The sequence below is a fragment of the Loxodonta africana genome, chromosome 21 (assembly GCF_030014295.1).
Source record: "Loxodonta africana isolate mLoxAfr1 chromosome 21, mLoxAfr1.hap2, whole genome shotgun sequence".
In the NCBI taxonomy this organism is placed as follows: Eukaryota; Metazoa; Chordata; class Mammalia; order Proboscidea; family Elephantidae; genus Loxodonta; species Loxodonta africana.
Window position 1 is genome coordinate 44,236,241 of NC_087362.1, and position 25,459 is coordinate 44,261,699.

General features: G+C 48.8%; 1 protein-coding gene and 2 non-coding genes across 5 annotated transcripts in view; all 3 read right to left on the reverse strand.

Annotated features, from left to right (window-relative positions):
- The window catches only part of VAC14 (VAC14 component of PIKFYVE complex), a 103,273-nt gene that overhangs the window by 62,177 nt on the left and 15,637 nt on the right, over positions 1–25,459 (reverse strand). For all 3 annotated transcript variants that reach the window (XR_002787469.2, XM_010596806.3, XM_023556665.2), the window contains exons 2-12: positions 23,654–23,804; positions 23,180–23,347; positions 22,279–22,341; positions 21,659–21,766; positions 20,847–20,956; positions 20,462–20,568; positions 19,332–19,466; positions 18,677–18,829; positions 7,437–7,500; positions 981–1,125; positions 645–710 (exon numbers count right to left, since the gene is read on the reverse strand). Coding sequence is in view for 2 of the 3 variants with exons in the window: in XM_010596806.3 (XP_010595108.1) it covers positions 645–710; positions 981–1,125; positions 7,437–7,500; positions 18,677–18,829; positions 19,332–19,466; positions 20,462–20,568; positions 20,847–20,956; positions 21,659–21,766; positions 22,279–22,341; positions 23,180–23,347; positions 23,654–23,804 (1,270 nt within the window). In the remaining variant the exon portion in view is untranslated. The remainder of the gene's footprint in view (positions 1–644; positions 711–980; positions 1,126–7,436; positions 7,501–18,676; positions 18,830–19,331; positions 19,467–20,461; positions 20,569–20,846; positions 20,957–21,658; positions 21,767–22,278; positions 22,342–23,179; positions 23,348–23,653; positions 23,805–25,459) is intronic.
- On the reverse strand, positions 16,742–16,815 carry TRNAG-GCC (transfer RNA glycine (anticodon GCC)). Its single transcript has one exon. It is a non-coding gene; the product is annotated as a tRNA-Gly (tRNA).
- TRNAG-GCC (transfer RNA glycine (anticodon GCC)) lies at positions 18,232–18,302 on the reverse strand. The gene has a single exon. It is a non-coding gene; the product is annotated as a tRNA-Gly (tRNA).

The following is a 25,459-nucleotide window of genomic DNA, read 5'->3' on the forward strand; positions in this document are numbered from 1 at the left end:
CCCCATGTACTGCTGCCACCCCACTGGACAGGTAGAGGGCAATCTACGGTGCAGAGAAGTTACCTGCTCAAGTTCTAGCAGGTGCCCAGCCACACTCTAGACTCAGTAGCCTGACACGGTCGCCTGTGCCCTCAGGCCACCATTCTTCACTGCCTGCCAGTGAGGACACAGAAAGTCCATGGACAGTCCTGGTGCAGCCTGCTTCCTCCGCGAGGCCTGTCCCAGGGCCCTTTTCAGAAGGGGCTACAGAGCAACAGCCCTTATTCGCAAAGCCGAGAGTTTTAAACACAGCTTTTCCTCTAAAAGATGCTCCTTGCCAGGTCTGAAGAACAGGGTAAATGTTTCGGTGCTGCTTTAAGAGAAAACCCACTCCAAACCCACTGCCATCAAGTCGATTCCGACTCATAGCCTCATAGCGACCCTTATAGGACAGGGTAGAACTGCCCCATAGAGTTTCCAAGGAGCACCTGGCAGATTCAAACTGCCAACCCTTTGGTTAGCAGCTGTAGCACTTAACCACTACGCCACCAGGGTTTCTGCTTTAAGAGAACAACAAAACAAGCCCCTCTGAGCTCCAAGATACCACCAGTCATTGAAAAGGCGGGAGGCTGGGCAGCCAGTCAAGGCAGGGGGCGGCACCCTACCTCGTCGGATTCATCCGATAACGTCTGCAGCAGGATGGGGAAGAGGCTGTCTGTGTGCCGGAACATCTGGAGGCAGAAGAGTGGGGCGCTCATGAGCTCTCTCCTCACCCAGGACTGCCTCAGCATGGACAGTGTCCCCTCATCTGCACAGGCCACTTCCCTCCCCCAGGCACTGAGTGGTCCTCATGGTATCGGTCCCTACTGTGCTCCAGGCTTTCTCTAGAACAGCAATGACCCAAACCCCGCCCAAACATGGGAAGACCGTCTAAGCCCAGTGTGACCTGAAGGAGTGCCAGGGCTGGGAGGAACCCACTGGGTGGATGGGTTGGGGCTCACCTTCCGGGGAGTCTTGATGTAGAGGTGGTAGAGCCACTTCAGGACGGCGATCCTGGCCATCATCCCGATGGCCATGTCACTGAGGTGGCAGTTCAGGACCTGCACGATCCCATCGAGGTGCAGGGTCACTGGGGCCGTTTCAGTACTGTGGCGAGACCAGGAAGAAGTGAGTTAAAGCCCACTGTGCCCCTCTTCCACCAAGCCACTGAACCTTCCCAGACCCCAAGTACTTAAACCACACACCTTCCCCGACTACCCGGAGACCAGCGACAGGTGAGCAGACTGTACACTCCCCTGCAACGTCTCAGGGACACACCTCATACCAGCCCAGCCCAGGGTCTCATGTTCCTCCTCCTATTCCAAGGAGCTTAGGGTTTCTTGCTGGGTCAGTGCTATCACTGCAGTTTAGGGGAGAAGGGCCAGTCTGCTAGGCTCCCAACAACTCCCCCCCCCCCTTTTTTTTTCCAGCACTAGCCTGGCTTAGACAGGAGAAAACCTCTCCAATGTCACTGATTTGGTCCCAACCAGGCCTCAAGGCCTAAAGGCTGTTTAAGCGTCCTCAGGGAATTTAATTCCAGACCCTGTTTTCATCAGGGAGTCCTTGGGTAGTGCAGTTAACATGCTGAGCTGCTGAGAGGCTGGAGGCTCAAGTCCACCTACAGGTGCTTTGGAAGAAAGGCCTGGTGATCTACTTCTGAAAAATCAGCCATTGAAAACCCTATGGAGCACAGTTCTTCTCTGACACACATGAGGTCACCAAGAGTTGAGGTCAACTCCATAGCAACTGGTTTACTGATAAAGCAAAAAGCCCATGTCCACAAATTACAGGGGTAGGGCTTGATAATACCTCTTAACCTCCGACAGGGCCCTTTACCAACCAACTGAAGAACATTTGCTGAGCGAGAGCAGGGCTCATGGCTTTTCACCTGAGAACTCGAGCACTTGGCACAGTTTTTGGCCTAGTACAGGCACCTCGATAGTTCCATCTGAAATTATGACACCCTTCTGAGTTGAGGAAGAGACAGCAGAACCTCTGACTGAGAGCAAAGCCGAGACTGTTTAAAATGTGCTTTTGCTCCAGTGGGGGCACAGGCCCTGGGGTTTTTGGGACTGAACCCTGCTGGCGTTCAGTCAGAAAAAAGTCCTGTGGAACAACCTGGGGAAGGTTTGGTGCTGCCAGAAAACTGTACCTTAGCAGTTTCTTTGCAGGCAGAGGCTGGGGTCTTCAGGGGTGGGGACAGTGTGGGCAGGAAGCCTCCCTTCCTCCCGACACATTTTACTGTATCTGTCTCATGCTGACGGGACAGTGCAGACTAGGGACTGCTTTCCCTATAGATCTGCCTGGCGGTTCTTCCCTGCCTGTAAAAATGGTCTTTCATGGTATTTCCAGGCTGCTCAATTATTCATTGGCATCAGGAACTTGGCTGCGCACTCCTAATCCGCCTGCAGCCCCTCTGAAGCTCATTTGATGTGAATTCCTAAAGGGCACGATTCTGAGCTTTTTAATTGCCAGACGGAATTGCTATTTAATATGGTTTGATGAGCCCCATGGTGCCCGTTTCAGGGGTGAGAGCGGGCACTTCTATTCCTCTGGTGGCCAGAAAACCTGGGCGTGTGAGCAACAGCCCAGCAGAGCTGAGCTTCTGCACAGAGTTGCTGCAGAGCCTCCCCCACATGGAGCACAACAGTGCTGTCACATGGTGGGAAGTTCCTTGTGCCGTTTAAGGTTATCAAAACATCTATATTCTTTGGTCGCTTAAGACAGATGGGCAAACTAAAGCATTGACGTTAGAACCCAGGTTGGCACACATGGGTTCTCAGTCACTCTCTCTCTCTAGGGTTCACTGTCCAGCAGAAATATCATGCAAGCCACGTATGTAATTTTAAATTTTCTAGTAGCCACATTAAAAAGTAAAAGGAAACAGATGAAATTAATTTCAATAATACAGTTAACCCAAATACATTCCCATTTTCAACATGTAATCGATATAAAATTATTAATGAGATAGTTTATGTTTGTTGTGTGTAGCAAGTCTTCAAAGCCCAGTGTGTATTTTACACTTACAGCGCATCTCAGTTCGGACCCGACCGGCTCACGTGCGCAGTGGCCAGTGCAGCTCCAGGGCATCAGGCCAGCATCAACCCTGAGCTTCCTCAATATTCTCCTTTCATCTCTGACAATTTCCTAGATGCTCCCCTGTCTTAAATGGCCAGGATTTACTGTCTAATCTTAAGTTCCTCTCTCTCTCTGGTTTCCTGGGGGCTCTTTCCGGTGGGCCAGCAGGATCCTGTGGCTGGAGAAACTGGGGTCTTGGTGGTAGAGAGACGCCTCCCACAGGCTAAGGCCTTGCACAGAGCAGCAGACAAGGAGCATCCACCTCCAGCCTGCCTGCTCTTTCCTGGGCTGTGAGTCCCAAGGTCTGCAGTGAGCAGCAGCATGTCCAAGTGGCTATCCAGGGCCCTGGGCATCACGAGTACCCCTGCCTGGCAGGCCACTGCCTGAACTAGCACCCTTGGGAGGAAGGCCTTTTTTTTTTTTCCCCAAAATCTACCTCGGGGACTCCAGACCTCACTAGCCTAGCAACGCCCTTGCCCTGGAGCTGCTGGTAGGGAGAAAGGCAGAGCCAGACTAGTTCCTCCTACCCCACCCAGCAGGTCAGGCCCAGTGGTGTGTATAAGCCTCCAGTGGGCAGGGGCTCCAGTAACAACAATGGTGATGATGGTATTAAAAGTGATTACAGGCAACATTTCTTGGGTAAACACCCTGTGCCGGGCACCATGCTGAGCTCTTTACCTGGGTAAAAAAATACCTGGGTAAAAAAAAATAAAATAGCCTCATTTAATTCCCACAAAAGGCCTCTAAGATAAGCAATGTTATTACTTCCACTTTGGAGATGAAGGAATTGAGGCACGGAGACATTACGTGACTTGTCCAAGGTGACACAGCTAGGAAGTGGTGGAGCTAGAAGTCTGAATCTGAGGATCTGACTCCAGAGCAAGGGCCTGCCCTACCACATGACACTGTCTCCTCAGAGCGGTAGGCTCAGGGAAGTCTATGCCATCACTTTCAACCACCTCCTGCAGGGAGGGGCAGCAGAATGGCAGCCCTTTGAGCGGACCGAATACTCTCCGGCCAGGTCAGACCTGGCAGCCCCACGTACTGGTGGAAAAAGGAGGCTAGCGTACATGCTTTGCAATATATTTTCTTGTAGAAGGGCTGAGTTTCCACGTGAGGAGAAGATACCTGGTGGTCTGCTGCTGACCTGTGTGGGTTGGGCTCCAAATCCAAGCAGCCCAAAGGGGCCCTGAGCGACCAGGCTGGATGTTGTCTTGGCAACCTGAGCTCCTCAGCTGATAGCAGCATTAGATGCTTCTGCAAGCTTAGTGTCTCCATTGAGGGGAGAAAGCAAGGGCAAGCTCATGGTGGCATCTCCCCCAGGTGGCACTGTGCCAGGATTTCATGGCGCTGATGTGTTTGTGGGTGAACTGACAGCATTTTGTGTCCTAACATTCTCTTACTTTTCCCATAGCAAAGGCCAACTCCAGCCAAACTTGCCCAGCTTTGGGCATCTTTGAGACCGCCAGTGAGGCAGGTATCAGCATCAACCCACCAAAGGACTTCGTAAATGAAAGGGACCTCATCGTTTGTGCCACACAACTGTTCCATCCACAGAAGAAGAAACTTAGGTCTGGAGACAGGATGGGCCCATCCATGGCCAGGAGACCACGAACGGAGAAATCATTTCCTCAGCTGCAAATGTACTCCCTGGGTCTGATTGCCCTGGGCTGGCTGGAGATGAAGGTCATGGCAAGAAGGTACACCATGTGGTGCCAGGGATGCTGGTCTTGGTGCCTGAGCAAGGACAGGATCGCTGCTCTCACCACCCTTGAGGAGGCAGCTCTCAGCTGCTCAGTAGGGCAGCTGCTCCCAAGCCACGGCACCCTCCACTCTGGCTTACCTCACCCAGAGAACAGGATGGAATTCACTCAGTTTAAAATACACTTCTGCACTGGTTCCAAAATGTCTACACTAGTCATTCCTGGGGGCTTCTGAGTTATTTCAAGGTGTCAGCAAAACTCCACTTTCAGGGAGCATTTTCTTATACAGCATAACGTATGTCCTACACATGTATGTACTTCCACTTCCACGTGTGGCACGACTGTGGCTATTAAAGTACAGATGGGCCGAATAATGCTTGTGATACTACCAAAAAAACCCATCGCGGTTGAGTAGATTTCGACTCATAGAAACCTGAAAAGACAGAGTAAAACTGCCCTGCAGGGTTTCCAAGGAGCAGCTGGTGGATTCGAACTGAGGACCTTTTGATTACCAGCCGAACTCTCAACCATTATGCCACCAGGGTTTCCGTTTTGGTTCAAATGAAGATTTTTTTTTTTTTTTTTAAATCTAGGGTGCAAAAATGGGCTTCAGGGAGATTCCTGAGACTCAGAAAGTATATTCAGAACACTGTGCGCATGTGCACTCTTCTGGGAAGAGCATCCACCGCTCTCAGCAGTATATTCAAGGGTCAGCACCCGCTTTCAGGACCACCACTACTGCCGTCAGTTTTCTGTCAGATGGGCATGCCTTTCTGCCCTGGAAGAGCTCCCCAATCCAGCCGCAGCCCTGAGGGCAGTGCTCTAGACAGGCAATGCACCTGAACATTGCAGGACAGGTTTTGTTTTTTGGTGACCCTGCAAGATGACATCTTGCCCATGATTAGCTTTCCTTTGGCAGCACCAACAGCGCCTCAGTGAAACCGGAGGAAGCAGACACCTCCGCCCTGACTCAGCTGCTCCAGCGGATGGAGAATTCCTTCCTGCCTGTGGGGCCAGCAGCCCACACCCCACAACCCGGGGCTCAGGCACCCTGGCTCTAGTTTCAGCTACAAAGGCCGCCTCCTCAGCACAGCTCATGAGGCTCAGGCTGCACAGCTGTGACGAGGAAACCTCCACTCACTGAGGAAGAGAAATCACAGGACAATTGGTTCTTGTTCGGTTTTTTAATTTTAAAAGAGGAGGCTCCAGCATTGGTTCCTGAATGATAGGTCTAAACCACTGGTTCCAGTCGGATGGTTTCTGGTCTTAGTACAGGACCAGAGGCCTTCTGTGTTCCCACCCTACCCAGTGCTCTGGAAATATGTGACAGCTAACTGAAAATGAACAAATGAATAAATAACACTGACTGATTTTCTTGGATAATTTGGGAGAGGTAGGTCCCTGGTGATGCAATGGTTAAAACGCTCAGTTGTTAACTGAAAGGTTGGCACTTTGAAGCCCCCAGGGGCTTCATGGGAGAAAAGACCTGGTGACCTGCTCCTGTAAAGATTATAGCCTCGGAAACCCTATGGAGCAGTTCTACTTCGTCCTACAGCGTTGCTATGCATGGGAATTGACTCACAACAGTGGCACATGACAACAACAGGTCCTAGGAGTAGTACATATTTATAACTGGCACTTGCAGACTTTGAAAAACATACACAGGATCCTTAAAGATAAAAGTAAATTTAAAAAATATCAAAGGGAGGAAAGCTCCTAAGGATGTGTATTTCCTCTTCCTAAGTGACTGCCTCCCCAGGGCCCCAGCCAAGCGTCACAATCTGAGGGAAGAAAAGCCCCAGAGGAATACTGCCATCCACTCCAGCCCCGCAGATGCCAATTCCACCCAAAGAAAACGTGACATGGGGCAAGCTCAGAGGACTCAGATGGGCAGAGCTGTGACAGGCCTCCTGGGGAATCACATCACCATGTAGTGAGTCTAGAAAGCCGGAAGGAAGGGGATGGCTTCACTGTCTGGCCTGCACTGCCCCCACGTGGAAGGCTGCACTATTACAGCTGACCCGGGACGGCAGGAGAGGACTGTCCATCTGTACTCTCAAACCAACCACCCAAACCCACTGCTGTAGAGTTGATTCTGACTCATAGCGACCCTATAGAACAGAGCAGAACTGCCCCATAGAGTTTCCAAGGAGCGCCTGGCGGATTTGAACTGCCGACCTCTTGGTTAGCAGCCGTAGCACTTAACCGCTACGCCACCAGGGTTTCCATCCCAATTGATTACTGCCTACCTCTAGACAGTCCTCAAATAGCCTTCCCCTGGAGCTGGGGTCTTGTCAGCCCATGTCATCTGTGACAAGGAAAAGGTGTGAACAAAGGTATCCGCAAGTGCTGCATTGCGGACACCAGGCACTAGTTACACTTTTACAACCTGTGTTCACTCATCTCCAATGGCTTCTACTCTTTCCCAAAAGGCTGTCTATCAGAACTGGGTGGGTTGGGTTTGCTCAGTGTCCTTCAGGCTCCCTCAGCAAGCAGCTCCTATGGGTACCAGGGCACCCCAGAGGCAGTGGCCCTGAGCAGAGTTTGCCCCGGGTCTTGGCTGCAGTCTCCTGCACCCAGGGAAGATCTAGGCCACTCGCTTTCTACAGACACCTCTGGCTGGAACAAACCACTTACCTGGCTGGAGTGAAGACACTGATGCTGCTACTGAAGCCAGAGTCACAGGAACCATCTGGACCTCCTAGGGAGAGTAAGAGGAACAAGCGTCACACTAAAGCTGCTGGGCTCTTCTGGAAGAACAGACCCCTGCCTCAAGAACACACTGACTACCTGGTCCCCCACACCTTGGTTCAGGGCTCCTGAAAAGGAATGTGGCTCTGGAGCCCTGAGGACCCAATGCCTGCTCACTTCTCAAAGATTCTGAGATGGCAGCAATGCTTTTAAGTTTTTAGGCACAGTGATCTCATAGCAGGGGAGGAAAGGGACACTAGTGCTGAACACATTTGGGAAATTTCAGAAGAGACCCTTGGCCCAGCCCAGGTGCAAGGGATGCTAGAAATGACTTTGAGATGTTCCACTTCATTAGCTATCAAGGAAATGCAAACCAAAACCACAATGACATACCACTTCACATCGACTAGGATGGCTACAATACAAGAGATGGATAATAACAAGTGTTGACAAGGATGTGGAAAAAATGGAACCCTCATACACTGCTGGTGGAAGGTAAAATGGAGCAGCTACTTTGGAAAACAGTCTGGTAGTTCGTCAAAAGGCTAAATATAGAGTTACCATATGACCCAGCAATTCCACTCCTAGCTATAAACCAAAGAGAAATGAAAACTTTATATCCACACAAAAACTTGTACACAAATGTTCACAGCAGCATTATTCATAATGTCCAAAATGTAGCAAGAACTCAAAAGTCCATTAACTGATGAATGGCTAAACAAAATGTGGCATATCTAAACAATGGAGTATTATTTGGCAATAAAAGAAATGAAGGACTGATACCTGTCACAACATGGACGAACCTTGAAAACATTATGCGAAGGGAAAGAAGCCAGACACAAAAGACCACGTATTATGATTGCATTTATATGAAATGTTCAGAATAGGCAAATCCATAGAGACAGAAAGTAGATTAGTGGTTGCCAAGGGCTGCAGGGAGGAGAGAGTGGGCAATGACTGCTAATGGGTATGTGATTTCTTTTTGGGGTGATGAAAATGTTCTAAAATTGACCGTGGCGATGGTTGCACAACTCTGTGCGTATACTAAAACTGAACTGTACACTTTAAATGAGTCAATTGTATGGTATGTGACTATCTCAATAAAGCAGTTTAAAAAAAATGACTTTGGGGCAATTAGAACCCACTAGCCACTCTACGGGACAAAGATGTGGCAGTCTGCTTCTAAAAAGATTACAGCCTTGGAAACCCTACAGCACAGCTCTACTCAACTTGATGGCAACGGATTTTGGGTTTTTGGGGCAAGGGCTATGGCTCTGCACTCTGTCCCCATATGGCCAACCCAGTATTTGTTATTAGTATTTAACTTTGACAGCATGACCTAGGATAGGAAAGGACCAATGTGACACCAACTATTTTTTCCACTTGAGGAATACCTTAAAATTCTAACCTTTTTCTTTTGGCGTCTAATTAAGTTTCCTAAACAGCCAAGGCATTCTGGATCTAGGAGGCCCCTAGTAGGACCCTATTCCAAGTTCAGTCCCAGTCCGGATGCTGGCCACAGGGAATAGGAAGCTGGCAGCGTTGGGTACTCAGGGACGGTGGAGCTCTGGAAAAAATTCAGGACTCCTAATACCCATTGTGTGGTTTAAAGCAGGTCATGTAACCTTTTCTGTCCTCAGTTTTCTTATCTGTACAATGAGACCAATACCTCTGGCATGGCCTGATCCAGATTTTATATATAATTTTTTAAATCTTGAAATAATTTTAGATTTACAGAAAAACAGCAAAAATAGTACAGAATTCCCTGTATACCCTTCATCCAGCTGGCCCTAATGTTAATATCTCACATAACCATAGTTCAATTATCGAACCAGGAAAGTAACATTGGTACAATACCATTAATTAACTACAGACCTGATCTAATTTCAATAGCTTTTCCACTATGTTTCTTTTTCTATTCCAGGATCCAACCCAGGACCCCACATTGCATTTAGTGGTCATGTCTCCTTAGCTTCCTCTGCTCTGTGACAGTTCCTCAGTCTTTCCTTGTCTTTCATGAACCTGACAGTTTTGAAGTGCTGGTCAGTTACTTTGTAGAATGCCCCTCAATCTGGCTTTGTCTGACGATTTCTCACCATTAGATTTGGCAAGAATCCTACAGAAGTGCTACTGTGCTCCTTTTCAGGGCATCGTAGCAGCAGGTAGGTGCTGTTTATCTGTCTCATTATTGGGGATGTTAACCTTGTCACCTGAGTAAGGTAGTATCTGCTGGGTTTCTCCCCTGTAAAGTTACCTTTTTCTCTTTCTAATTAATACCCATCTTGGGGAAGATTCTTTGTTTCTCCTCAAACATTCTCCAGCTGATTTTAGCCTCTATGTCTTTGGCTATCCTACCTTTTGTCACAGTATATTCTTCTGCAATGTGTTTTCACTTTGTACTATGTCTTAGAGCGTGCTGCTCCAGGTGTGGGCTAACCAGTTGCCATCAAGTCAATTCTGACTCATGGTGACTCCATGTGGGTCACAGCAGAACTGTGTTCTACAGGGTTTTCAACGGCAGATTCTTCTGGAAGTAGTTCACCAGGCCTTTCTTCTGAGGCGCCAACCTTTCGGTTAGCAACCAAGTATGTTAACCCTTTGCACCACCCAGGGAGGCCTTTTATTTCCATGTGAAACAGAAGAGCTGTACACTGCTGTTGCCTGTTCCTTCTCATCCCAGATGTGCTCTGGAGGATGGGGCACAGCTTGTAATGGGGCAGGAGGAGCCATGGGAGTGGGCTGGGCCTGCTGAGTGCCCAGCCTCCAGCACCCAGGCTAGAAAAGCATGGAGCCTGCTGGAAGAGGGCCCAGGAAAGGTGAAGAGGAAGTGCTGGGAGTCCTGGGCAGATGCTCACACACAGGGCAGGCCACCAGGGGAGTCTCTGGGCAGGCCAGACTGGAACATAAGCCAGGACTCCACACTCCCGGCAGCCTCCTGGCAGCCTCCCTTGCTCTGTATCTTTTAAAAACACACGTTTATAGATGAAACGATACCATGTTAGAAATTTGCCACAAATCAACTTAGATGGTCTCTCAACGTTCACTCTCACATGCTTCCTTATGCATGAGCGCAAGCACTTCTCTAGGCTCCCAGGTACATACCACCAAGCTGTCCTTCAGGAAGGCGCTGCCGATTTACATTTACTTTCAAGCACAAAGGCACAGTTGTCCCTCCAAAGCCGCCTCACACAGGATACCAGTAATCTTTTACATGTTTGTCAATTGATGAGTAAAAATGGGACATTGTTTTACTTTGCAATTCTCTCGATTCACGGTCAAGCTGAGCATCTTTGTTGGCTGCTTATATTAACTCCCTCTTCAGAGAACTGCAAGTGCAACATGTGGTCTGAGCATGGACTCTGGGGCCTCTGCCTGGGTGTGAGCCCTGACTCTGCTACTTACCAGCTCTGTGACCTTGACTTTGCCTCAGTTTCTTCACATGTACAGTGGGGATAGTGTCATTATAGGGATAATGACAGCACCTACACCACAGAGATGTTATGACAATTAGTAAGTTGACATCTGTCAGGTGCTTAAAATGATGCTTGGCACTGTAAGAGCTACACAAGCATTTGTTATATAAAGGGATCAGCTAATCTCTTCATGAACTTGGCACATTTTTCTTCCATTGGGTTGTTTTTTTTTCTTCTTGATTTGTAGGAGCTCTTTATATATATACATATTCTTTTTTTTTTTTTGGATACTAATTCTTTGATAGTTAAATACATTGCAAATATCTTCTCCCAATCTGTGGCTTGTCTTGTAGCTTTTAACCTGTTTTCAGTCATACCAAAGTTTTTACTTGAGATATAGTATATCAATCCTTTTCTTTATAATTTTTGCTTGTGGGTCTTATTTAAGAAATTCTTAGTATCTATAAAGTATTCTTGCAAAAAAAAAAAATTGAATTTAAACCTAATCAAGTAGCTTCACTAATTTACAGGAAATACAGAAGACAGAGGACCATAAGGACACCAAGGGAAACTCCGCAGGACAAATGACCCAGCTTCTTAAAAAGTAAACTGCAAGGAATTAAAAAAAAACAAAAACCCCCAAAACAAAAACCTTGAGTCGGTTGGGGAAACATGAATCCTGAATAGATATTTAATAATATTAAGGACTTAATTTTTTTTTCCTGAGGTGTGATGGTGGTCTTTACAAATGTTTTTAACTCTCTTAACGACGTTATGAGGTAGATAGTATTATTATCTCCATTTTATGGATGAAGAAACTGAGGACAGAGAGGTTAAGTAACTAGCCAAGGTCACCCAGCTGATAAATGGTGGAGCACAGACAGTGTATCTCTGAATTCTGTGCTGATAAGACTTCATTACTCAGCCTCTTGCATTTAGGTTTTAGTACACCAGAATTTACTTTTATGTGAAGCAGAAATATAATTTTATTTCTTATCTCTCTGGATAACCAATTGTTCCGGTTCCATTTTTAGAGCAGGCTAGATCTGCACTGTCCAACAACAGTAACCACTGGCCATCTGAGACTATTAAGCCCACGAAATGTGGCTAGCCTGAACTGAGATGTGCTTTGAGTATAAAATACACACAACAGATTTCAAAGACTTAATATGGCAAAAAAAGTAAAATATCTCATTAATAATTTTTAAATTATTCATCACATGTTGACATATGTGGTGGTGAATGCTAGGTGTCAACTTGGCTAGGCTATGATTCTCCGTGATTTGGCAAACCCAACCAACCCACTGCCCTTGGGTAGATTCCAACTCACAGTGACCCCATAGGTTTCCAAGAATGTACATCTTTATGAAAGCAGACTGCCACATCTTTCTCCTGAGGAGTGGCTGGTGGGTTTGAACTGCCGATCTTTCAGTTAGCAGTCGGGCACTTTAACCACAGTGTCACCAGGGCTCCTCACGGTTTGGCTGACACTGTGTAATCACCTTCTATTTTGTGATCTGATACAAGCAGCTGATCAGTTGAATGGGGAGTTTCCTTGGGAGTGGGGCCTGACTCCAGTACATAAATGTACGTTCTGGCAAAGCTTCCCCTTTCTCCACCCTGCACACCTCCTGTTGCATGACCTCTGGTTCTCGAGATGTAAGCCTGCAGAAGTCTCTGGCCTGCTGCCTGTTTTGCAGATTCTGCATTCACCAGCCCCTGCAACCCCACAAGCCAGCAAAAGCTTCCAGCCTGCTGCCTGACCTGCAGATTTTGGGTTCATCGGCCCCTGTAACCACGTGAGCCAGCAGGGGTCTTCAGCCTGCCACCCAGAGATCTGGGACTTGCGAGCACCCCAACTGTGTGAGCCATTTTCTTGAAGGAAACTTCTCTCTCTATATATTTATACACGGTTCACTGATTTTGCTGCTCTAGAGGACTCAGACTAAGACAACAGATAACATTTTGGATATTTTGGGTTAAATAACATATACGACTAAAGTTAATTTCATCTGTTTCTTTTCATTTTGTTTAATGTAGTACATGGCTCATGTCCTATTGCTACTGGAGGGTGCTGGTCCAGTCTTTCCCCTTGAGGTGAGGAGATAATCCTGTATTACCCAGGTGGGCTCAACGTAATCACAAAGGTCCTTCTGAGAGGGAGAGAGAGACTGGAAGGGCTGTTTTCCACAGGAATATGGAAAAAATTTAAATGCTAATAGCTATTATGTTAATGTGATAAGATCAAGAGTGATTCTTTCTCTTCTCTGTTTTCCAAATTATCTGTAATATCATTAGATGATTTGTGAAAAATTAAACAATTTTAAAAAGCTGGGAGAAAGACATTACTCCGTGAGGTTGGGTCTCTACGCTTGCGCAGCTTCTGCAGTCACTGTTAGATCTTAGCATGCTGAGACGTTAGAAGCAAGTCAACTTTCAACACAGAAGGAACCCATCCAACAACTTAAACCTCCAAAATGAATCCCTCAGGGCCCTGTACCTTCAGTCAGAGGCCTCAATGGACACAGGACAAGTTGCAAACATCTCATCATGGCATAGGAGCCTCGTCAGTTCAGTTCAACACATACTGAACAGATAATGACATCACATGTCCCTGGCCTCTTCTCTCCCCATGTTCTTACGTGACTATTTCATATCTTTTCCTTTCTCCTCCTTCCCATCCTCGCTCTCAGCTGATGACCCTGCTGTCTCCTAACATGGACACAGCAGCAGAGAATTTCACTAGCTCTCGGCACAGCTGCCCACCTGCCTGCGCCTCCACACAGTCCTCCGGCTAAGGCCAACCCTCCATTGCTGCATTAGCTCCACACTTCTTGGGGCACTGTTCCAGGAGTTCTCTCCCCTTCCTCCTACATCATCAAGTTTTCCCTCCGCTAGATCTCTCCCATCAGCATACAAACCTGCTGTGGTTGGCTGAATAATGCCTCCCAAAGCAGCCCACATCTTAATCCCTGAAACCTGTGAACATTGCCTTACAAGACAAAAGTGACTTTGTAGATGTGATTAAGTTAAGGATCTTGAGACGAGGAGATTATCCCATATTAGTTGGTGGGCCCAATGTAACTACAAGAGTCCTGGTAAGAAGGAGACAAGGAGAGACTTGAGGATCCTGCAGAGTTGTTTTTGAAGATGATGGAGGGGGCCATGAGCCAAGTAATGCACATGGCCTCTAGAGGCCACAGAAGGCAAGGAAATGGAGTCTCTTACTCTGCTCAGGGGAGACATGCTACAGCCAGGAACGTTCAGCCAGCTTGGCTCCTTCCTAACTTTACTGCCTCATAAACAGCATTGTAGCAGACAAATTACTACAGTAGTTCCCAGAGATGGCTGTGTGACCTTGGCTAGTTACTTAATCTCTCTCATTAAGAGCTTCCAGATGGAGTACAGCCCTGACAATCCATTTTGGATTTCTGACCTCTACAAGTGTAAGAGAATAAATCTGTATTGTTTTAGGCTACTAAGTTTGTGGTAATTTGTTATGGCAGCAACAGGCAACTAATCACCTGCTTTAATTTCTCCAATTATAAAAAGAAAAATCTCTCTTGACCTCACCGTATCTGTCAGCTATCACCCTATTTCAGTTTACAGGTACACTCCTCAAAAGGATCTCACCCTTCCCCATGTCCACTTCCCTTCTCCCACTCTTGAGTGACCCCACACTCATCAGGCATTTATCTCCACAGCTCTATAACATTGCTGCCGCCCTCCACAGTGTTAACTTTGGCATTCAGGTCTCAGGCCTTATCTGGTCTATGAGCAGCAGCTGACACAGCCCAGTGCTCCATTCTCCTTGACAATTTTCTAGACCTGGTTTCTACCCCACGGGCCGATTATTCACAGCTCCTTCTCATCTCCCCAGCTCTAAATGTTAGTGTGCCCCGGGGGCCAGTCCCTGGCCCTTACAGCTTCTCTATCTACACTGGCTTCCCGGTATCTCACCCACTCTCATGGCTTCATACTATCTGTGCACTGATGATTCCCAAATTCTTACCTCCAGCCTAATCTCTTCCCTGAGCGCCAGGCTGACAGGCATCATCAACTGAGCACATTAGTTTAGTTCTATACTAAACTCTTCATCTCCCACCAATCTGCTCCTTCCTTGGGCTTCCCCATCTCAGTAAATGGCAACTCCACCCTTCTAGACATTCTTTCCTTCCATACCTCACACTCAACCCATCGGCAATCTTGTTGGTTCTATCTTCAGAGTATACCCAGAACTGATCCCATCTCACAATCTCTACTACGTACTGCCATCTCCCGCCTGGGTTACTGCAGTAGCTCTTAACTGAGCTCCCTGTGTCTGCCTTGCCCTGCTACAGTCTATTTTCAACAGAGCAGCCAGAGTGGCTCTTCAAAAATGTAGGTCCAATTGTATTCCTCTGTTCAAAACCCTGAAATGACTCCCTGAGCCTTCCCGAACAAGAGCCAAAGCCCATCCAATGGCTGGCTTTATGCTCAGGCCCTCGTTCCTCTCTGGCCTCATCTCAGACTGCCAGCCCCCTGGATCGCTTGCTCTGCACCAGGAACACTGCTCTCCTTGCCCTTGGGGATTGTGACGCACACTACCACAGGGCACCTGCACTGCTATTCCTTCTGCTTGGAATGCTCCTGGACGCTGCCAAGCTCACTCCCCAATCTCTTTCGAGTCTTTGCTCAAACTTCACATCTGCAGTGAGGCCTTCTCTGGGGGCCCTGCTCCTGGATAATACCATGCCTCCTTCTCTACTTGGTGTTTCCCACAGTATTTATCTGCTAAAAAGAACTCTGGTATAGAAAAACCTTACATACATCCATGATTATTTCCTAAGGATAAATTATTAAAACTTTTAAGTCTTTTGATATATGCTGCCAAGTGTATCTGCCAGACTATACACTTAACTTGTTACCGCCTGCCTTCACCCAGCAGAAGTGCCAGCTCTGAGAGGGTGGGGGTGTCTGTTCCACTGCTGCATCTCCACATAGAGGACACGGCACAGAGTAGGCAGACTTACTGGAGGAATCCATTGTTATTTATGGAGTACCTACTTTGGGCTCTGGTGGCGCAGTGGTTAAGAGTTGGCTGCTAATCAAAAGGTCAGCAGTTGAAATACACCAGCTGCTCCTTGGCAACCCTATGGAGCAGTTTTACTCTGTGCTATGGGTCGTTATGAGTTGGAATTGACTCAATGGCAACAGGTTTGGCTTTTTTGGTTTGGTACCTTGGGCCAAGCCAGTGAAGGGACCCGAGGGGTCCAAAGTGGAACAGGTGCTGGCTCCTGAAGTGCCTACCATTGAAGGAAACTCTCACCCACCTTTGCAGCCCCAATTCCCTCTATATCCCCCTCCTGCCCTAAAGCTTCCTGTGAGGTTCTGTGTCCTGGGACGGAATGCCCAGATCTGAGTTGCAGAGGAAGACACTGAAACAAGGACAACCAGCCCAGAGATTCCCATCTTTAGCCAGGTGGGAGAGGATTTGAACAGCCAGAGTAGATGGGGGTTGGTGGGGGGGAGAGCAACTAGGAGACTGTGGGGTGAACTTGTTGGCTGACTAGCTAACCTGTCTTGATGCTTTGCTTGCTGTGACATTCTCCTGGGCACCTTGGTGAAGACTCATAGTTACAAGCTGAGCAGGCTTGACAGTGGGTGTGAAGCCTAAAAATCAGCTGTTGCCATCTCTGGGAACTACTATAAAGTGAGCTTTTCACCTGCTGAAATGCTGTTTATGAGGCAGTAAAATCAGAAGCCAAGCTGCCTGAATGGTCCTGGCTGCAGGGTGATTCTCTCCTGAGTAAGCAGCTGTCTGAAGAATGCTCAGGAAAACCATGAAAAAGGTAAACAAGCAGAACTGGCTGGGAATTGAACCCAGGCCTCCCACGTGGCAGGCGAGAATTCTACCACTGAACCACCAATGCTCCAGCTAGCAGAGAGGTTTTTAGCAGCTGCCACAACCCACAGAATGGAACGATGCCTTCCCAGAGAGCTGGACACTTGCCACATAAGCAGAAAGGGTGGGGCAGAGGCTGCCAGGTTCCAATTTAGGTGAAGAGGCATTTAGGAAAAAAAAACATTATTCACATAACATAAAAATTCACCATTTTAAAGTTACAATTTGGTGGTTTTCAGGATATTCATAAGGTTGTGCAACCATCACTGCTATCCGATTCTAGAACATTCCCATTATCTGCTCTAGAAAACTTGTACCTGTCAGTAGTCACTCCCAATCCTCCCATTCCCCCACACCCTGGCAACCGCTAATCTACTTTCTGTCTCTATGGATTAAGAGGCTCTAACTCTTAAATCAGTATAAAATATGCAAAACATCTGCATGTTGTAGCTTGTTAAGCAAAAAAAGGGAAAAAAACAAAACCAAAACCCATCAATAAACCAAAAAAAGCAGGATGTGGAATTACGTAAGTTGCATGATCTCAGTCATCTAATACTGATTGTCTCTTGGTGGGGACACCAAAAAACCTTGCCATAGAGTCGATTCCGACTCACAGCAACCCTACAGGACAGCGTAGAGCTGCCCTAAAGGACTTCCGAGACTGTAATCTTTATGGAAGCAGACTGCCACTTCTTTCTCCTGCACCGTGGCTAGTGGGCTTGAACTGGTGACCTTTTCGTTAGCAGCGGAGTGCTTAACCATTGTTGGGGATAGTCCTGCTTTTTAGTATTTTAATCTGCTTTCCAAATTTTCTCAAATGGGAGACAGAAAAAGAAAACCAAAAACACAACAGACAACCCCGAGGGAGCAGGAGAACAGTGGGATGCAGACCCCAAATTCTCATAAAAAGACCAGACTTAATGGTCTGACTGAGACTAGAAGGACCCCAGTGATCATGGCCCCCAGACCTTCTGTTGGCCCATGACAGGAACCGTCCCCGAAACCAACTCGTCAGACATGGATTGGACGGGACAATGGGTTGGAGAGGGATGCTGGTGAGGTGTGAGACTATGTTGGCATCTCCTGCCTGGAGGGGAGCTGGGAGGGTAGAGGGGCAGCTGGCAAAATGGTCACGAAAAGAGAGAGTAGGAGGAGGGAGCGGGCTGTCTTACGGGGGGGAGTAATTGGGAATATGTAGCAAGGTGTATATAAGTTTTTATGTGAGAGACTGACTTGATTTGTAAACTTTCACTTAAAGCACAATAAAAATTATTAAAAAAAAAATAAATACAATACCTGTACACTGGTAAAAGGTCACAAAATGTCTATCCTTGAGATTCCTTTAGTTGCTCCCAGTAAGAACAGCTTCCAGCTTAGGAGAGACACACTAACTTATCTCCCCATGTTTTCTCCCTCAAGCAACTGTCAAAAAGTTTTCAACTGCTGCATTGGTCAGGAGTCGAACCTGGGCCTCCCACGTGGCAGGCGAGAATTCTACCACTGAACCACCAATGCTCCAGCTGAGTGCTGCCCTGTCTCCAGCTGTTTTACCCCTCTGGGCTCTGGCTCACAGTGGGATCGGCACAGCTGTAACATGACACCTGAGACAGCCAGCATGGTATGCTACTCAATATAAGCGATTGTTACTCAATACTGGTGACTCAAACCAAGAGACCCCAGTGATGAGCCAGGCAAGGCCTCACAGGCGTGGGGCACGCTGATGGCAAAGGTGCATTTGGAATACCTGCTTCCTAGGGCCCTGAGGTCTGGCCTCACGTCACACAGGGCCCTGATGCAGCAGGAAGGCAACGGGAGCCTGTCCCAGTGCTGTGGCAATACCAGCTGCAGCCCTGGGGGTTAGGGACCCCTGGGAGGCAGACTCTACTCACCACTGGCAGTCCTCTCCTGCTTTGCCTGGGAGTCATCGGGGTTGGGCTTGGCCTGCCGCTGCACCACTGGCTTTGGCTCATCCGGCTCGTCGTCCTCCGTGGTGACCAGCTTCATCAGGCTCTGGTTGCACACATTGGCAACCTCCTTGATGCCTGAGGCCACTGATGAAAGGAGCAGCCCTGCCCAGTGGAGGTCTTCCCTACACCCGGGCCACTGGTGCTCCTGGTCAGGGGCTCTGTCCTCCCAGAGGCTCTGTGAGCAGGCAGACAAGCAGTCTGACTGAGTTCCCTTCTCTTTGCCATACCTGTGCCCCGGCAAGATGCCCCTATTTCTTCTTGCAGGCCCCCTTTCTGGTAACCCTCCCATCAACAGGATTTCCCCCACCCAGGGTGACGCAGTGTCAGCTCAGGGGGTTGGGACCTAGGGACCTGGGAGAGCCGCTCCAGATCTCTAAGTAACCAGGTGGGGCTTGGGGACAGCCAGCATTAGCTACACGTCCCCAGTGCTTCCCGGCTTTCCCAATCCACATTCAGCTCCATTGCTCGTTCTCAATGCCAGGGACTATATGGAGGTGTAACAGGTTCTAAAGGCCCCTCAACTTCATAGCCCCCTTTGGGGCCGTGTTGGGGTCTTCTCCCCTAGAGCTAAGGATATTTTTCTTGCGGTCGTCATAGGCCAGGCAGGGCAATACGGCGGTCAGGATCCCAGAGGAGTAGGGCAGCATCACACGGCCTGCCAGCTGGATGAACTCCCGCATCCAGCACATGGCTGTCAGCTGGATCAGGTCGTCTGGAGGAGGACAGTGGGTTCAGTAGGGTTGGCCCGAACAGCCCAGTGCTCCCCTCCCACTGACCACACAGGAGAGATTAAGGGGAAGCCCAAGGATCGAACTGCTTCCAGCGTCACCACCTTTTTCACCCTCGCTTTTTGCCTTCCACAGGTACACAGATGCCAGGTGGGAATGGAGCAACAATCCTATGCTAGTTTGCAAAAAATGGGCACCATCCTCTTCCCCTTCCTGTGTTCATGCCCTCCTGTAATGTGATTGTGCAGCCCCGCCCCTTAAGAGGTAGAGTTTATTCCTCTACTCCTTGATTGTGGACTGGCCTTGGTACTGTGGCCAACAGACTGTGGTAGAAACGATAGTGTGCCTGGTTCAAGCCTAGGCTTCAAGAGGCCTTGCTCACTCTACTCTCTCTTGTAACCCTGCCACTGCTGCATGAACGTGCCCAGGGTAGCCTGCTGGATGATGAGACATGTGGCCCAATCACCCCCATCAGCCAGCTGATAGCTGACAGCTGCCAACCACCAGACATGACCTCAGCCATCCTAGACCACCCAGCCTCAACCAACCCTCCAGCTGACTGTAGACACCTGACAAAGCCCAGCCTGGCCTGGCCCAGGTAAGCAGAACCACCCAGTTGGCCTATAGTTTCATGGCCAATAAGTGACTCTTGTTTTAAGTAATTAAGTTTTGCGGTATTTTGTTGCTCAACAGAAGCTAACATACACACTATTCCAACCTCCAAGCATTTTAACTCTCAGCATGAATGCCACACTTGCCAGCAAGGTCTCCAGGTCTTACTCTCCTTCAGAGCCAGATCAAGGGAAAGCACCTCCACGTTGATAGAGCATCTGAGTCACTCTCTCAGGACCCAAGCTCCACTTCTCCCAGGGTCCAGTGCCACACTGGCTAGTACACCTTCCGGGCCTCTGTCTTACCCTCACTGAAGCCCTGAGATGGTGCGAGAAAAGCTATCTCCAAGGGGCCTCCACAGACTCACCTGTGGTCTGGCAGTGGATCACCAGGATGTTGGCCATCTCAGCGAACTTTACACTGGAGGGGTTTTTCTTAATTTCTTTCAAGAATTCTCCAAGAACCACCTCACACCTACCAATGAGGAAAGGAGAACTGAAACAGCTCATGTCAGCCAGGTTTGGAGGGGCCTCCATGTCCATTTCTGTTCTAGGGTGGCCACCTAGAGGGTGACTACACCTGAGACTTGTCAGACGAACATTTTTCAGAGTCTGGGGTTTGGTGAGATCTTAGTTCCGCAAAGTGGAAGGCATGCTGGCAGAAGACAAAGAGGGAATTTCTTGTTCTCCTCCCACTGCCTGTCTGCTGGGTGTGGGATATGGGTCACCTGCCTACCTCTTTCCTCCACTCACATTTTCCGAATCTCTTTGCCGTTGTCTCCCAGGATCTGGAAGAGCCCATCCAGGATCTCTGGCAGGTAATCCAGCAGGTTGATGTCTGGCACTGACTCTAGAACCAGGATCTGACCCAGAGGAAGAAAACAGAGAAAGTCCCATCAGCCCAGGAACCGTCGTGCCCTCCTCGGCCAATCCTCGGGACCAAGTCATAAGAATGGAGCCCCAGTGAGCAGCATTTCACTGCCTAGCAGCTCTCATTTCTGTCGAATGTGCAGGGGAATGGCAATTTAACTCCAAAAAAGGCTGTGCCAGGGAACTCAGGTGCTGAGGGGAGACGGGAATGCGTAGCTACGTGAGGTGTGACTGCTGGAAGCAGCACTACTAGCGTCAAAGGGCAATCTGGGTGTTTCCTGGGCAAGGAAAGGATCGTATCCTTGGGGGAAAATCTGAGTGAATGTGTTCTCTGATAATCTACTGTCAATGGTTATTAGAAGGATAATAATGAGGCCTTCTCTCTAGCCAAGGAGCCCTGGTGGCACAGTGGTTAAGTGTTTGGCCGCTCACTGGAAGATCGGCGGTTCCAATCTACCCAGTGGCTCTGCGGGAGAAAGACCTGGTGATCTGCTGTTGTAAAGATTACAGCCTAGAAAACTCCATGGGGCAGTTCTACTCTGTTCTATAGGATCACTATGAGCTGGAATCAACTCAACGGCAACAGGTTCTCTCTCTAGTCAAAGGACCTTCCAAGGATGTTTGGGTGAGCAGACTGTCCTAAACCAAAGGCTTGTTATGGCTGCAGAAACAGTGTTGAGGGGTCAGACTCTCACCCAGGAGATGATGAACTGCCGGGCATACTGGTTATTGGAGTAAATCCTCTCCCGCAACAAGGGGATGAAGCCCACCAGGTCAAACTTGTTGCTCTCAGTCACGATGTCCTGCGGATCAAAAGGTGTGTGAGCTGCTGAAAGCAGAGACCTGGGGCTTCCAGACCTGGCCCACATCCTGCCCCAGGCAGCCAGGGAGGGGAACGGCAGGAGAGGTCCCAGGGACATCCGTCTTCTCACAGGCCAGGGGACAAGCAGAAATGAGAGTGAAAGCAGGAATCAAGGTCAAGAGAACTAATAACTGACAAAACATCTCTGTGGCCTGGATCAAATGCCAATATGAGCTCAGTATAACCAGCCCCCTGTCATCCTTGTCCACACCTTGGTGGGCGTACATGAGGGAATTTTTAGGGGTGATAGGCTAGTTCTGTACTTTGATTGTTGTGGCAAAATAACTTTATGGACTTGTCAAACTTACAGAACTGTAAACCAAAGAGTAAATTTTACTGTATATAAATTTAAACATTAAGATTAGAAACAGTTATTTCCAGTGATAGAATTATAAGCTGTACAAATGGAAGAGACAGATTCTAAAAATAAAAGTGGGGGCAAAGTACAAATACCTTTAGAAGGCGGTCTAGGAGCTCAGATCCACTTTTCACATTGGGGTCTGGATCAGCAGCCAACTAGAGAGGCACAGAAACAGGAGGGAAATGGAGTAGATGACCAGCGTCAGTGTTTAAGACAAACAATCTACTGAAAACCCATGGCCCAGGCCACAGCACAGCCTGGAGTGTCTAACAGTCATCTTTTTCAGAGGATAAACCTAAGAAAGCTAGGGGAGCAAGGGTGGGCAGGATGAAACTTGGATAGGGAACCAAAACATAGTGGAATTCCTCAGTCTGATCAGGGGCTGCTCCTGTGACTGAGAGATGTCCTCTCCCCTGCTGTGACTGGGCCAAGTGGTTATTTCCCATTGGCCTTCCTCAGGGGTGTTCAATCTGAAAATGCTGGGTCCTCTCTCTATCTGGAGGAGCGGACCAGGGCAGCTGCTTGGAAAGGTCTGTGGGATTCAGCAGTGGCAGCAGAGCTTCCTGGCTACTATGGTCCTGGGAGGGGGAACTCTTTGAAGCTGAGAGGAGCTGTGGAGACTTCAAGACCTTTCTAAATAGAGCTTTTTCTAGAGCACTTACAAGCTGGAATAATCAGCTGCCCTCCTCACAGGGAAAATATAGTCTGTCCTTTGAATTCACTGTCAGCACCTTCCAGGGAGACTGATGCTTCTCAAACTATCATTTTTTTTCCTTCAATCCATAGTGGACCAATACTTTTGTAAAATGCAATAAAAATGAATTACTAGAGAAATGAAAAAAAAAAATAAACCACAAATAAGTCCTTAAAAAAAAAAATTAGATTCAACAGACAATCAGTGTTCCTTGCTGCCACGTACTTATCCGCACTCCAGGTCCCAGAGGGTCGAGGTAGGTGGCCGGGCCAAGCTCAGCCCAGCTAGAAGGAGGTTACCTTGCTCAGCCCGTCAAAGAGCACGTTGAAGTGCGGCAGCACAGCGCCCCGGGCCACCTTGACGATGTTGTAGAGGGCCTCGCAGGCGTAGTAGCGCAGCCTGCTGTCCGCATCATTGAAGCAGGTCAACACCGGCTCGATCAGCTCCTTCAGGTAGAGCCCTGAGTCCTGCCGAGGGCAGGGAGTGGAAGACACTCAGAATGGGTCAGGCCCAGGCCCCCAAGCCGGCTGTGTAGCCGGCACCCCCGCTCTCAGACATGCTCAGGTTTCCATGAGGGCTAGGCTCAAAGACCCTTCCCAAGTCTGCCTCCCAGGATAGGAGCCATGCCCTGGAACTGGGCTGCCAAGCCACAAAGCCAGCAGGGCTGGTCTTAGACATGGAAAGAAAAAACATAGGTCTGCCAAGGCTTGCTGGGTCTTGGTTGGAGTCAAGGCCATCACAGGCATGTGCATCCCTCCAGGGGAAAGGCCCACCTTGCCCAGTGCGATGGAGCAGGCAGCCAGGCCGATGAGGCCCCCTTTCCGACTGTGGGGGTGCTGAGACAGGGCAAACTCCTGAGACAGGGTCTGGATCACATGCTTGATCTGAACAGTGTTGTTCTGGGCCACGAACTCCCGGACCAGCCTAAAAAGAGAGGAAAGAGGGGCTACAGGTTCAATGGAACCAAGCTGCTGGCTCCAGGGCCCGGGGCTGGGGTGAGATGGTGACTTATTCAGAAAGAGGAACGGCGAGCAGGCATTTCAGGGCAGGTCTTTCCCAGTTCTGCTGCTGCCTGGGAGATGCTGGGTTGGACATAGTTGTTTCCCTACTCTGGTCTCAGTTTCCCTTTGTGTACAATGGAATGAGGAACAGAGGTGTGATTTCAGTTCTGGGAATCTGAGAGAGTGAAAATGAACGTCTTTTTGGGGACCAAAAAATGCAATGCATTATCCTCTGATCAACCAAGTCTTTATTCAACACTTGCTCAACTTTCCATTCTAGCACCCCAGAATGGGGCCACACAAGCTGAATCCAACCCCAGTCCAACTGGTAAGATATACATACAAACAAGTAATTGTAGCAAATTCATACTGTACTTGTAGCAAACTGAAGCAAAGTGGCACCAAGTGATATCACAGAAGCATGAAACACAATGAGTTAACTCTCCCTGGGGTGTCCAGAAGAGCTGAAGAAGAAGGCGATCTTAAAACACTAACAGGCATTTTCCAGGTGAAGGAAGGAAGGGAATCTCAGGCAAAGGGGAGAGCTGGTCGGAAGCAAAGAGCTCTGAAAAGGTTGGCATATTTAGGGAAAGACATGGAGTTTGGCACGTGCAAGGGGTGGCTGATGACAGGTAAAGGGACAGATGACCCAGTGAAAGGTCTCCAGCAGTTGAAGGTACGACCGGCCCTGTGCTGTGAGGAGGTAACTCTGGGCACAGCCTGGAGAGGCTGGCCTCATGGGAGAACACTGCAGCCACCAGGGAAGGAAGGAGGGACTGAACAAAAAGGGGCTGTTGTAAAACGCAGCAGAAAGGCATCAGCAGCCATGTAACGGGGATGTGGGGAGGGGAGGAAGAGCAGATGGTACCTCCAGGTCTCAACCTGAGGAGTGATGCTGACAGGGAGAAGGAGCAGGGTGGGAGGGGTCCAGCGAACTCCATGCCAACTGTCATGCGTGAGGACCCCCACAGGCCATGCCAGGGAAGGCCTCCCAGGGAAAGCCCTGGCCAGAGGGTAGGAAAGCAGGGGGAGGTCTGGCTCTGTAACAGACCAGCCCGTTTCCAGAGCCCCGTGGGCATAAAGACCAAGACTCTGCCCTTTAGAAGCTCACAGCCTCCCTGCAGCAAGAGGCCTCACTTGAGAAATGGTGGCATGAGTGACCCACAGAACTGATGGGTTGCGGCTTGGGTAGAATGTGAGCCAGATCTTGAAGGAGGCTGGGAGAGAGAAGGAGACCGGCACTGTGGACAGAGGAACTGTGTAAACAAAGGTAGGGAGGGGAACCCAGAGAACTGAACAGCAACGGGATATCAACCCGGACTGGCTGGCTATGGGATTCGGAAATGCCAAATTAGAGAGAAGGGATTTCTCACCATTGGCATAAGCTTTTTTTTTCTAAATCTCTTTTTTTAAAAAAAATTATTCTGTTGTTTAGAGTATACACAGCAAAACATATACCAACTCAACCACTTCCACACGTGACACTGATTACATTCGAGTTGTGCAACCTTCCTCACCTTCGTTTTCTGAGTTGTTTCTTCCCCACTAACATAAACTCACTGCCCCCTGAGGTTCCTA